General features: G+C 43.7%; 1 protein-coding gene across 1 annotated transcript in view; it reads left to right on the top strand.

Annotated features, from left to right (window-relative positions):
* CCDC30 (coiled-coil domain containing 30) overlaps positions 1-12,992 on the top strand; it is a 2,524,512-nt gene that overhangs the window by 1,300,011 nt on the left and 1,211,509 nt on the right. The window contains exon 13 of the mRNA XM_044060442.1: positions 3,422-3,553. Coding sequence (XP_043916377.1) covers positions 3,422-3,553 — 132 coding nt within the window. The remainder of the gene's footprint in view (positions 1-3,421; positions 3,554-12,992) is intronic.

Below are 12,992 nucleotides of genomic sequence, written 5' to 3'. Positions count from 1 at the left end.
CTCCATTCCATTCATCGCCCCACCTATACGATCAAAGTGCCTCCTGGATGTCCCACCCGCTCAAAAGGAGGCCGCAGTGCATGAAATTTCACAGCTACTTTACAATCGGGCCATCGACTCGGTCCCCCAGATCAGTCCAGATTAGGCATTTACTCCAGGTTCTTTTTAGTGCCAAAATAGACGGGGGACCTCAGACCCATATTGGACCTGTCTACCCTGAACCTGTCAGTAGCCAAACAGAAGTTCCGGATGGTTACCTTACAGTCCATCCTACCTTATCTCTGAGGATGTGACTGGATGTGCTCGATAGACCTCCAGGACGCTTACTACCACATCAAGATTTGCAGAAGCTCCAGGAGATTTCTTCGCTTCTGGCTGGGAGCCAATCATTTCCAGTTCAGAGCCCTACCCTTTGGTCTCACCGCAGCCCCCAGGGTGTTTACCAAGGTTATGGCAGTAGTAGCAGCTCACCTGAGGCTTCAGGGAATTCAGGTGCTTCCTTACCTAGACGATTGGCTCCTCGCTGCTATCACCAAGCATCTGTTTTGCATGGCCAGAGACTCCTTCATGCATCTTGCAGTCAATCTAGGGATCACCATCAACATCTCCAAGTCCCGCCTAAATCCGACACAGACCTTAGAATTCATAGGGGCATAGTTGGACATTCTACTATTACAAGTTTTTCTCACTCAGGACAGGATCCAGAACCTACGGGCCCATGTGTCAGTGATCCTCGGCCCCAGGACACCAATGGCGAGTGACATTCTTCGTGCCCTATGCGCCATAGCAGCAGGAATTTCAATTCTACCATGTGCGTGCCTTCACATGAGGGTGCTTTAGTGGACCTTGGCAGTTCAGTGGTCCTGGTTAGACCTCATCATGGACTACCCTATATGGATCAGCAAAGCCTGCAAGACTTCTCTTCTTTGGTGGCTCCACTCGCCAGAAATCTTTGCAGATCGCCCATTCTTAACATCCCCAGCCCAAGCCACAGTGAACACGGACACCTCCCAGCTTGGGTGGGGGGGGGGCACTTTTTGGGAAGAGCAGTCCAAGGCACGTGGTCCCAAACTGAGACCAGATTGCATATCAATGTTCTGGAGATGAGGGCAGTGCTTTTAGCATTTCAAGCCTTTCACACTGTTCTCCCCCGGGGGACGATTGCAATTCAGTCAGGCAACATGTCTGTTGTCTGGTGCATCAACAAACAAGGAGGGACCAGATCTTACCCTCTTTGCCGCGAGGCCATGAGATTGTGGGAGTGGGCGATTTCCACCCGTCAGTTTCTGATTGCAAAGCACATCCCGGGAGGCTCCAACATTTTAGCGGACAGATTGAGTCGGGCTATTCTAATGCCATACGAGTGGTCTCTGAAACAGTCAGTAGCAGAGGAGATCTTCCTAGCGTGGGGTCACCCTTGCTGCAATCTCTTCACATCTCCTTCCAACACGAAGTGCAGCGAGTTCTTCACTCTAATCCCCTCCCCAGGGGACTCCCCCAGAGATGCTCTAGTCCATGCTTGGCATCCCGGGTTACTGTATGCCTATCCCCCGCTACCTCTAATTCCGAAGTGTCTTCAGAAAGCATACCGACTGGGGTGCAAAGTGATCCTCATTGCCCTGTTCTGGCCTCGTAAAGTGTGGTTCCCCTTCCTCTGGTTTCATGCTCTAACTTCTCCACGGATTCTAGATCCCTGCCCGGATCTCATATCCCATCCCTCGGGCATCAGTCTGCCCAACCTAGATAGCCTCAAGCTGACAGCTTGGTTGCTCCAGTTCCCCTGATCGCTAGGACTCCCAGTTTATCTTCTTCGGTAAAGAGTATTCTGGTGGCATCCCTCAAAGCTTCCACTAGGAAGGTTTATCACAGCAAATGGAAGTGCTTCTCTATTTGGGCTTCTCAGAGAAACATAGATCCATTTACTGCCCCGGTTCCTGCAGTCCTGGAGTTTTAGTCATATATTTTTCAACAAGGGGCTAGTTCCTCCACAGTGAAAGTACAACTGGTAGCCATATCTAATTTTCATATTGGCAAAAATTTGAATGCTCTGGCCTCCTTGAGATTGTGCATGACCTTTCTAAAAGGTACTTTTCTCTTGCGTCCCCTGGTTAAGAATTCCGTCCCCCCTTGGGACCTTACTCTAGTTCTACAGGCATTGGTGGCACCCCCTTTTGAACCAGCAGCGTCAGTAGACTTAAAATTTCTGTCCTGGAAGACAGCCTTTTTAGTGGCCATTACTTCGGCAAAAAGGGTTTCTGAGATCTAAGCTTTGTCTGCCGTGCCCCACTACTTGATTTTTCATAAAGACAGGGTTTTGCTTCGCACGAACCCTTCTTTCTTACCGAAAGTGGCTTCTGAATTTAACATTAACCAGATGATTAATCTGCCTGTGTTCTTTCCAAATTTCCAGAACAAGGGTGAATATAAGCTGCACTTGCTAGATGCTCATAGACAGCTTCATTTCTATCTACACAGGACTAAGCAATTTCGTAAGTCTGACCAATTATTCATGCCCTTTTCTAGACCCTTTTTGGGCTAGGCCACTTCCAAGGTCTCCTTAGCCAGGTGGATTACACAATGTATACTGCAAGTCTATAGGGATAAAGGCCTATCCCCACCTGGTCCTATTAAATCCCATTCCGCCAGATCTATGGCAACTTCTGCTGCTTTTTGGTCTAGGGTTTCTCTGGATGATGTCTGTGTAGCAGTGACCTGGGCAAGGTCACATACATTCATCTCTCATTATAAGTTGGATTTGATCTCTTGCGGGAGAGCATCCTTTGTCTCTGCAGTGCTCAGGAATATCCTTCCATGAGGGCCTTCCAAGGGTTTTGGTAGCTGGGGACTCTGTCCCACAGCTTGCAGATAAATGAAGTTCACTACTTCGGATAAAGAAGTTATGTACTCACCATAACGTTCCATCTGAGTAGTTATACTTCATTTTCTGCAACTGTCCCTCGCTCCTTCACCCGAACCTGTTCTAGGTTAACGTTATTGAGTTACTAATAGTTTGGTTAGTGGCAAACTTGATCTGAGGGAAGGTAGGAGAGGTGAGGGATTATGGGTAAGGGGAGGAGCTTGGAGCAGATGCTTGATAACATGTTGCCAGCTCGGATCCGAATACCCACAGTTTGCAGAAAATGAAGTATAACTACTCAGATGGAACGTTATGGTGAGTATATAACTTCTTTATTTTAACTATGTAAATAGCAAAGCATGTTTTGGATACAGCATTCACAGTGTCCTGCCATTCACATAAAACATTTGTTATTTCATATACAAAAGGTTTGATTGGTTGGACTTTTTAATCACATTTAACATTTTTTCAGGACCTTTATTTGAAAAGTCATTGTTTTTGTTTTCACAGTGCTGGACTGTTTATATGCATTGAGCAAACTGTCTGACAAAAATCTTTCTATAGGTAATAACGGGATACAGCCCAGGGATTTGCAAGCCCATTCCAGACCTCTCGAGTTTCTATCACCAAAGTTTTCTTCTCCCAATGAAGAGAACAAAGGCAGTGCTCTATTGGCTTTATTTACATTGTGATGACTAAAGAAATCTGTCGTTTTTTTTTTTGTTTTTTGTTTTTTTTTGTCAGACCTGTAATAACTGTGACCTGCATATAAACCTAATAAAATGTCATTTTTCATTCAGATATAGCAGGCCTTATAGAATATGAACTGCGTATTTGTGATTAAAGCAATGTATAAGACTAGTGCTTGTTTTCTCTGTAATATATAAGAAATGTCTGTGTAACATTTATATTTGATAGGTAAAAATGCATGAAAGAAAGTATAACTGTTTTGCTGCTCTTATCTGTGGGAAATAAATGCAAAAACACAAAATACCTTGTGAGTTTCTCGGGGGGGGGGGGGCTATACTGATTGGTAGCTACACACTCTAAATCTGTAATTAACTTTTATCTTTTGTTTCTGTGTGGGGATTGTTAGCCTGAAGGAGGAAAACAAACTCATTAAACAAAATGAGGCAGAACTGGTTTCCCTAAGACATTACCTCATGTCATTAAAAGGAGAATACTTTGAAAGAATGGTTTTAATGGAATGCCTCCCAATGTGGACCCATCAAACATATCTTTCTAAGGGTCAGATGGAATGATCCCCTCTCTTCAGGCTGTTGAACTGGCAACAGTCATTTTACAATTTACAGTGCTGCCCAGGACTTAGCTGAGTATGGGCTTGCTTACTTGCTACTGTAATTTTGTGAGTTGTTCTGCATTTGTTTGTCTGCCAGTTTTGTGCTAAAATGTAGGTTGTGTTGATAGGTCCCAATAACTCTTCAAGTTAGCTTTACCTAGGAATAATTAGCTGATTAGACAGATTTTTCTTTTAAGTGTCCTGCCTACTCAAATGATAAGTTTTTTCTTTTTTTTTTTTTTGCTGTGCAGTTATACATTTATCTCTTTAGTTGACTTCCAAATGTAATTTCCAATTTCTTCTTTATTTTTTAAGTCAGATATGTTTTATTTATTCACCTTTAAATCATGTTGCCAGCTTATTTATCTACTTATTTAGTAATTCATAAAGGGGTTCTTACTGTGAAGTGTGACTGGTTGCTGCTGTTTGATTTTGATTGGCCAGACTGTTTTGCTATACATTACTCACTAACTTCTTATCAGTAGTAACTGGAGTTCTCCAGTTAGCAAATCTGGAGTGGTGACAGTAATATGTTTTGGCTAAGTCAAAAATCTGTAGCGAATTATCTGTGTGTGAATATTATAATTTATGTAGTGAACAGTTACCATGGGGGAGAGAGCACTGGAAGGTACTGAACTCTAATGGAAGGGGGAAAGGGACTTGGGAATGCTAAACTAAAAACCCTTGGTCAATGGGTATTTGGTGTGAAGCCTGTTCTTGAGTGTAGATGGTGTAAGTCCATAGCTCAGTGCAACAATGTCTAATTTCTACAGATTCCTGAGGCAAAGCTTCACTCAGTGAGTTATTTAGTGATTCAGTTATATGCATGGTTTATATTTGTCTGCTTGGTGTAAGTGATATGAATCATGAGACCCCCATCATCTGGCCATCAGATTATTATGATAAGTGGAATGGATCTAAGGACTGAAGCTCCTGTCCACTGGCAAACTGCTGACTATGAGAACCTCTCCTGGTCTGTCAGCCCAATTTGTTCCCTTCTTTGACTGAGAGGCGACCAAGATGGGTCATCATCCCGGTAGCCATCATGGGTACTTCACATTTTTTTTGTTCTTCTCCCAGCCCTTGCATCCATGCACTATGCGAGGGTCTGAAGAGGGGATGTGTAGTGACCTGTCTGCAGAGAATTTCCCTTGCTTGGGCAGAGAGTGTTACCTGCAAGCAGCTCTGACCCACCCCCTGCAGAACAAGAGGTGGTTTCCACGAAGAAGATTGCACCTCCCTATGTGCCACTGAGTGCACATAAACCTTGCCCTCACCCCTGGAAGATGTGAACAGGCCACACACATTCATTCTTTCCCCACCCTGCCCAGCTCCTCCAGTGGGGTTAGTAATGAATTCCAAGTCACCTGGGTCACATTCAGAACCAGGTCTTAATCTGTTTCCATTGTCATGTTCCAGAATTCATTATAATAATTTTTGTTTTTATTTTTCATTTAACCATCATATAAAATAACAAATATGGTAAATACCTGGTGTAACAACTTGTGATTCATTACAAGATTTAACAAACACTAATGTATACAAACAATCCTAGAAACCATGAATAAAGAACTAAACATAATTTATAATTATTTATAAGTAATACGAAAAGTAAGCTTAAGGTATATTTGAATAATCTGTCCTTAAATAGTATACAAAAGAATAAATTGTATAATTGAATTGATGAATCCACAATTGTCTATTTTCGTCCATTCAAACCTCTGGATTGTTGGATCAGATGGGATCTGACCTCGGCCCCCATCTTGAAGTTTATCAGATCCAGAGCTCTGACTCCTCTCCTACCATAATTCCCTAGACTGTACCTCAGATCTCATTTGTCACTCAAACATTTCAGATGTGCATAGAGCTCTCAGTAGTTTTGAGTAGGTGGACGACCTATAGATTTGAAGTGGATAAAAATCAGACAGCATGGATCTAACATTATTAAGTACATAACTTTCAATGTTATGTAGTCCTTTCTCGCCGTAATTCTTGCTGGATGGGTTCGGATACGATATTTGGCTCCGACTCTGCTTGTACTGGCTTGAGGCTAACCCCTATCCCATGGTGCCTCACGACAATTCCCCAGATGTCATTTACCGCCAAAGCTTCGAGGTTGTGTCTTACTAGCTCATTGGCGAAGTAACAGTTTTTTTTATTAAATCTAGTCCTTTTTCTCAACCTTTCTTATTATATCAGTCTTTATTACTGTTCATCTCTTTGTGTAACTGTTTTGAGAGTTTCTGACCCCCTTTTTTTCCCCTTAGGATTGTACGGCCCATTTAAGTTAGAGGGTCGTGGCGCCCGTTTAAATTAGAGGGCCTTTCCTCCCTGAGTGTGTGTCTTATAAACAAACAATAAATAAATTAAAAAAAGTTTATGTAACTCCTTTCTATCTTTCACTATCTTGTTGTTACCTTAGTAGTTAGTTATTGTTGTTGCCTTCTCTAGCTAGAGTATAGTTTTCAGTCAGAATGTCTAAAGAAAAGGAGAAAAGGATAGAGAGCATAAGGACCATCACCCTTAGGGGTTTAAAAAGTGTGATAGCTGCTCACAAAAAAATGTCTTTGACAGACAGTCACACCAGTTGCGTGTACTGTTGAGGTGAATCTCATTTGCAAGAGCCCTGTACCTTTTCCCATGCATTTAGTACTAGGGTCTTAAATGAGAGGAAACAAAAACTTATTGATAGCGGTCTTATGACCAGCTCCTTCCAGGAACAGCTGGAACTCGGTCAGGCAGCTCCTAAGTCTTCAAAATGAAAATCTTTGGCCCCAGCTTCGGCGCCATCAAAAAAAGACCAAAGCGTTTAAGCCAAGGAGTTCTGGCTCTGATTCAGCTTCTTCCACATCGGTACTGTCGGTCTCCTCGGTGCCAAGGCAACCTTCGGTACCGAGACATTTACCGGATATTGATACTGTGCTACCTACCTTGAGAACTCCTATTTTGGAGAGGAGGAGATCTCCTTCTGTCTCCATCAGATCCTCCAGGACACTCTCAGATGAGTTCATTGAGAGGATGGTGAAGGGGTTGCTTTCAGATCCAGCTCTGGCAAAAAAATTGGCCCCTCAGGACCCAAAGGTCTTGGAGTTGACACCTTTACAAACCACTGCTCCTTCTCCAACTGCTTTGCTCACAGAGCCCATCACTTCAGTTTCTTCAGTCTTGGATCTATCTGTCCCAGGGATCCTCCTCTCTTACTCAGAACCGGTTACTCTATCCTTGGTGGCTCAGTCTGAAGCCGAGGGATCTAGGAGCCGATGCTCTCGAGTCGACTCTGAGGGGGACAGTCACCCTGGGTTTTCTTCAGAACTGACCTTCCCTCGGTGCCTCGGCTCGGCTCCCACATCTGCTTCGGAGCCATTCCCCCTTGCTCACAGCCGACCATCTGTCTCTTCGGAGTGGAGGTCTTCTTCGGAGCGGGGGGAGGAGGCTTTCAAAGCTATAGAGAAGGCTTTATCTTCTGCAAAAGCCATACCTTTGGAACCTGTGTCCCACCAGCAGCAGGCAGCAACCTCTTCCACCCCTGCCCCCCCACAGCGTAGGGAAGAAGAGACCCAAGCAGTCCCCATTGGAGGTGTCCCCTCTTCCGAGACCTCCACAGATTATCCCACTGGAGAGCTCCCTCAGAAGAAACTGTGTAAGAGGGAGCATGTCTGACACTGATTTAGAAGAATCAGAAGAGTCCCCTAGATCCACCTGTGAGGATGTCTCCTTTTCTGACATCCTAGAAATCCTTAGGCAGAGGGATGACTGGAAGACCTCTAAACCAACTGAGGCTGAATCAGTGTATCTTGAGGCCTTTGGTTCCCGACCTTCCACCTCCTGGGTGACACTACCTTATGACCAACTCTTAGAGGTCATATCGTGAAAGCCTGGACCTCCCCAGACTCAGTGGAGCCCATCCTGAGGAGGCCAAATAAATTCACGACAGCACGTGAAGATAAGACTTTTCTTACCAAAGGAGTTCCCGTTGATGCTATGGTGGTAGCAGCAGCCACCAAGAAGGAGTTATCCAAAACATCTTCTAATATCCATCCTCCTAACAAGGAGTCTAGGATGATGGATAGGTATGGGAAGAGCATCTTCTTTTCAGTGGCATTTACTCTAAGATCACTGAATTACTTTACCCATTTTACTCGTCTTCAGAGGGATCTCCTGGAGGAGTTGGGAAGATACCCTCCAGGGTTCAGTAGCTCCGGGATCCATAGATAAGGTTTCTGCACAGCTCTCCACCCTTACATCAATAGCCAACTCCTCCATGAGGCTGATATCGTATGTGGCAGACGGAGTGAGTACGGCAGCTGCAGCAGGAATATCCCTCAGGAGACATTCTTGGATGCGTCTTTGTAATATCACAGAATCCTTTAAGTCTTCCTTCACTAACGTCCCCTTTGATGGTTCATCTCTTTTTGGACCCCAGGTGAAAGAGACTTTGACCAGGTGTAAGCAGGAAGGGAAAACCTTATCTGCCATCGGAGTCCGTTTCTCCCTCCTGTCTAGACCCTATCCCAAGGGTAATACAGGGAGGAAAATGTGGTTCCGTAAATCCCAAAAAGGTTTCCCTCAGGCACAATGTCAACCCTCCCCTAGAGGGAGAGGGGGAGGATATAATGGAAGAAGCTGCCCTCGCGGCAGAGGAGGTCCGCAACATCAGGGAGATAGAGAAACCTTCTCTGATCGTCCCTTCCATCGCCCCTGAGGGGTTGCCCAACTGTCCGTCTCTGGAGTTAGTCGGGGGTCATCTATCACTTTACCCAAGCGCCTGGCTAAACATCTCGCAAGATCGTTGGGTACACACCATAATATCCAGAGGTTATCTGATTCCCTTTGTTTCCGAACCCCCAACAAACTGGTCTCTTCAGACGTACCACCCATTCAACTAGACCATGCAACATCAGAGGTCATCTCGTTGCTGCAAAAAAAGAGTCATCTAAGAAGTCCCACAGAGCAAATAGGATCCGGAACTTACTCTCGATTCTTTTTAGTTCCAAAAAAACAGGGGACTGGAGATCAGTTCTAGATCTCAGCAGACTCAACAAGCCCGTAAAGAAATCGAAGTTCCGAATGATTACTCTGCAGTCGATATTCCCTTTTATCGGGAAAGACAATTGGATGTTCTCAATAGATCTTCAGGATGCGTACTACCACATCAAAATGGGCAGGCACTCCAGGAGACACTTCCGCTTCTGAACACTGCCCTTTGGTCTCACTATAGCCCCCAGAGTGTTCACCAAATGCATGGCAGTGGTAACGGCTTACCTGAGATGTCAAGGATTCCAGGTGTTTCTGTACCTAGATGATTGGCTCCTCATTGCAACCACCAAGCATCAACTCATCAGAACCAGGGATGAGACTCTATCCTTGTGCACCAGTTTAGGCATCATAGTCAACCTAAAAAAATCAGCCTTATCTCCTTTGTAGCACATTGTGTATTCTTAGGCTCAGAAATGAACACAACCACCATGTCGGCAAGACTAACACCAGAAAGAATAGAGTCTCTACGTAATCAAGTGATATCCTTGCTAAACAGTCAAAAATTTCAGGCCAGGGTAGTCCTTCAAGTCCTAGGGACCATGGCTTCCTCCATCCTATTAGTTCCTGTAGCCCATCTACACATGAAAATACTTCAGTGGCTGCTATTTGCCCAATGGTCGATGCAATATCTTCCATTGTCTCATCAGATTTTCATAACAAACACCTGCAAGAAGGATCTAACATGGTGGTTGCACACCGAACAACTTCTCCTAGGTCGTCCACTTGTTCCTTCCCAAGAGAAAGCAGTTTTGACCACGGATGCTTCTCAGATATGGTGGGGGGGCATTATCTGGGAATGACAGTCCAAGGTACTTGGCAGAACCACGAGAACCACTTGCACATCAATGTTCTGGAGATGAGAGTGGTGCTATATGCATTGCAAGCACTTCACAGCTCCCGTCCCACCGGGACAGTTGTGATCCAGTCAGACATGTCTGTCGTGTGGTACATAAACAAGCAAGGGGGAACCAAATCTTACCCGCTTTGCCGAGAGGCCTTAAGAGTTTGGAAATGGGCAATGGACACAATGTTTTCTGTTAGCAACACACATTCCAGGGGAAATCCAATGTGATAGCAGGCAAACTCAGCCGAGCAATTCTGATGCCTCATGAGTGGTCCCTGAATGCAGAAATTGCGAAAGAGATCTTTCACAGATGGTGCTGGCCTTGCTGCAACCTATTTGCCACTCACCTGAACACCAAATGCAGCAGCTACTTTGCCCTAATTTCCCATCCGGGGATGTCACCCAGGGATGCTGTAGTCCACAGTTGGCCCCCGGGACTTCTTTATGCCCTCCCACCTTTTCCTCTCATCCCAAAGGTAATTCAGAAAGCAAAGCAGTTGGGGAGCACTTTGATCCTCATTGCTCCTTACTGGCCTCGACAAGTATGGTTTTCCTTCCTGTGGCCCTACCTTTTGGAGGAACTGTGGATTCCGGAACCATCTCCAGACTCCTGATTCATCAATTGGGGCAGTTCCATCCCACCATCCACACCCTCAAGTTGACAGCATGGCTGCTCCAGTTCCACGAATAGCCAGGTGCATCCCCCTCTCCCCTTCTGTCAAACACATTGTGATCTCATCCCATAAGCCTTTCACTCAGAAGTTATACTCCAGCAAATGGATCCCTATATAGCTCCTATAGAATCTATTTTATCCTTCCTTGCGTCAATTTTTCATGAAGGAGCTGCAACTGCTACAGTCAGAGTTCAGTTAGCTACCATTTCTTATTTCCATTTTGGCTTCATGGGAAATCCCATCATGTCACACTCCTTGTGCAAAACTTTTTTGAAGGGAGTTCTCCTTCTCAGGCCTCCGATCAAACAACTATCGAATCCTGGGACTTAAACTTAGTTCTCACATCATTAATGTTTGCACTCTTTGAGCCCTCTTCTTCATCAGATCTGAAATTGTTATCTTGGAAAACACTATTCTTAGTAGCAATAACATCTGCTAGGAGAGTCTCAGAACTGCAAGCCCTTACTATTCAACCTCCTTACATTATTTTCCACAAGGATAGAGTCTCACTCAGGACAAACCCTTCCTTTCTTCCCAAGGTATGCTTAGAGCATAATCTGAACACTACTATTGAGCTACCAGTGTTTTTTTCCAAACCACTCTAATAAATCTGAGTACAGACTACACCAATTAGACATTCACAGAATTCTTAGATTTTACTTACACAGGACTAAATAATTTAGAAAATCAGATCAATTATTTGTTTCCTTTTCTGACAAGAATAAAGGTTTGCCTGTTTCCAAGCTTACTCTTTCAAAATGGCTTTCAGATTGCATTTCCTTTGCTTATCAAACTGCTGGCAAACAATTACCTAATAAAATAAAAGGCCATTCTACTAAGGCAGTATCTACTTCATGTGCCTTTAGATCTAGGCTCCCAATTGATACTATTTGTGCAGCAGCTACTTGGGCAAGGCCACATACCTTTGCACTCATTACAAATTGGATTTGGCCTCCCGGGACAGGTCATCCTTTGGGTCCACTGTGCTGAAGAGTCTCTTCGCTTGAGCCACCCGGGATAAAGGTGCTAGAGGCACTATCCCATCCAGCAAGAATTACGGCGAGATAGGACTACATAGCATAAAAAAGTTATGTGCTTACCATAATGTTCCATGTTTGTAGTCCATCTCGCCTACATTCTTGTGTCCCTCCCTCCTACCCCCTTCCTGTTTCTGGAGGATCTGGTAGACTATACTGGTGCTGTCTGACCTGGTTATAGTTGTCCACCTGTCATGGATAATATTACATAATTTTTTTGTCTGTATATATACAATTTCTGATAACTCATACCTGTTAAGTGCTTATTGCTTTCTTGCAAACAATATCTGGGGAATTGCCGTGAGGCACCATGGAATAGGGATTAGCCTCGAGAAAGTAAAAGCTCTCGAGCATTAGTATCGGCCAAGTCGGAGCTGAATATCGTCTCCGAACCCATCCAGCAAGAATGTAGGCGAGATTAACTACAAACATGGAACGTTATGGTAAGTACATAACTTTTTTTTTATTGAAAGTCGGGAAAATTTGATTTTTGTTTGTAAACATCCAAGAGAAGAAAATCATTAAAATGTCATTGTTAAAATGCAATAGATACAGCGCTGATAGTTTTAAGCTTATAAAAAATATTTACCAGAGGATTTTTAATATTTTGCAGCACTCTAATTTACAAGTGTTAACCTTATTGGAAAAAACATTCAATCCGTAGATTTTCATCTGTTGATCATCAACTTTTGAGAATTGTTTCCAGGAAATCTGCTTTAAATCTTGCCAGTTTAAGGAAATATAATATTTTAAAAGGGAAAATAAAGTTAGGAATATAGATAAGGATTGGTTAGTGGCTTAGAGTAAAATATGTAGATAGTCAGATTCCAAGTCCAGTTGTCTGCAGGGTCATCTAGTAGAATATGTTTGTTCTGTGATTTTATCCATAGTAAATTTTGTGTAAGGGCAATACCAGAACACTTGAAGTATATCTGCTATTTCTGCAGAACATGCTGTACAAGAACATTTATTCTTAAGTATGAGTTGTTGGGGGGGGGGGGGCAGCATGTGAACTGAGTGGCAACATCTTTTTTCAGCTCTGTCCTTAAAATCTATTTCTGACAGGAAAATTAAATAATATTGATCATGGACAGTTTAACTTTGCTGACATATCACAACTAATGGTATAATAAGTCTACATAAAAAAATGGCATTTTCTACAAATATTCCTGTCAAAAACCTGAAGAGAAAGAATCAGGACAGAGAAAAGATGAGCTTCACAAAAAAATATAATGTCTGACTA

This window comes from Protopterus annectens, chromosome 2.part0 (assembly GCF_019279795.1).
Source record: "Protopterus annectens isolate FY-2018-M chromosome 2.part0, PAN1.0, whole genome shotgun sequence".
In the NCBI taxonomy this organism is placed as follows: domain Eukaryota; kingdom Metazoa; phylum Chordata; order Ceratodontiformes; family Protopteridae; genus Protopterus; species Protopterus annectens.
The sequence above is the reverse complement of the archived record's forward strand: the minus strand, read 5'-3'. Positions and strand labels throughout refer to the sequence as shown.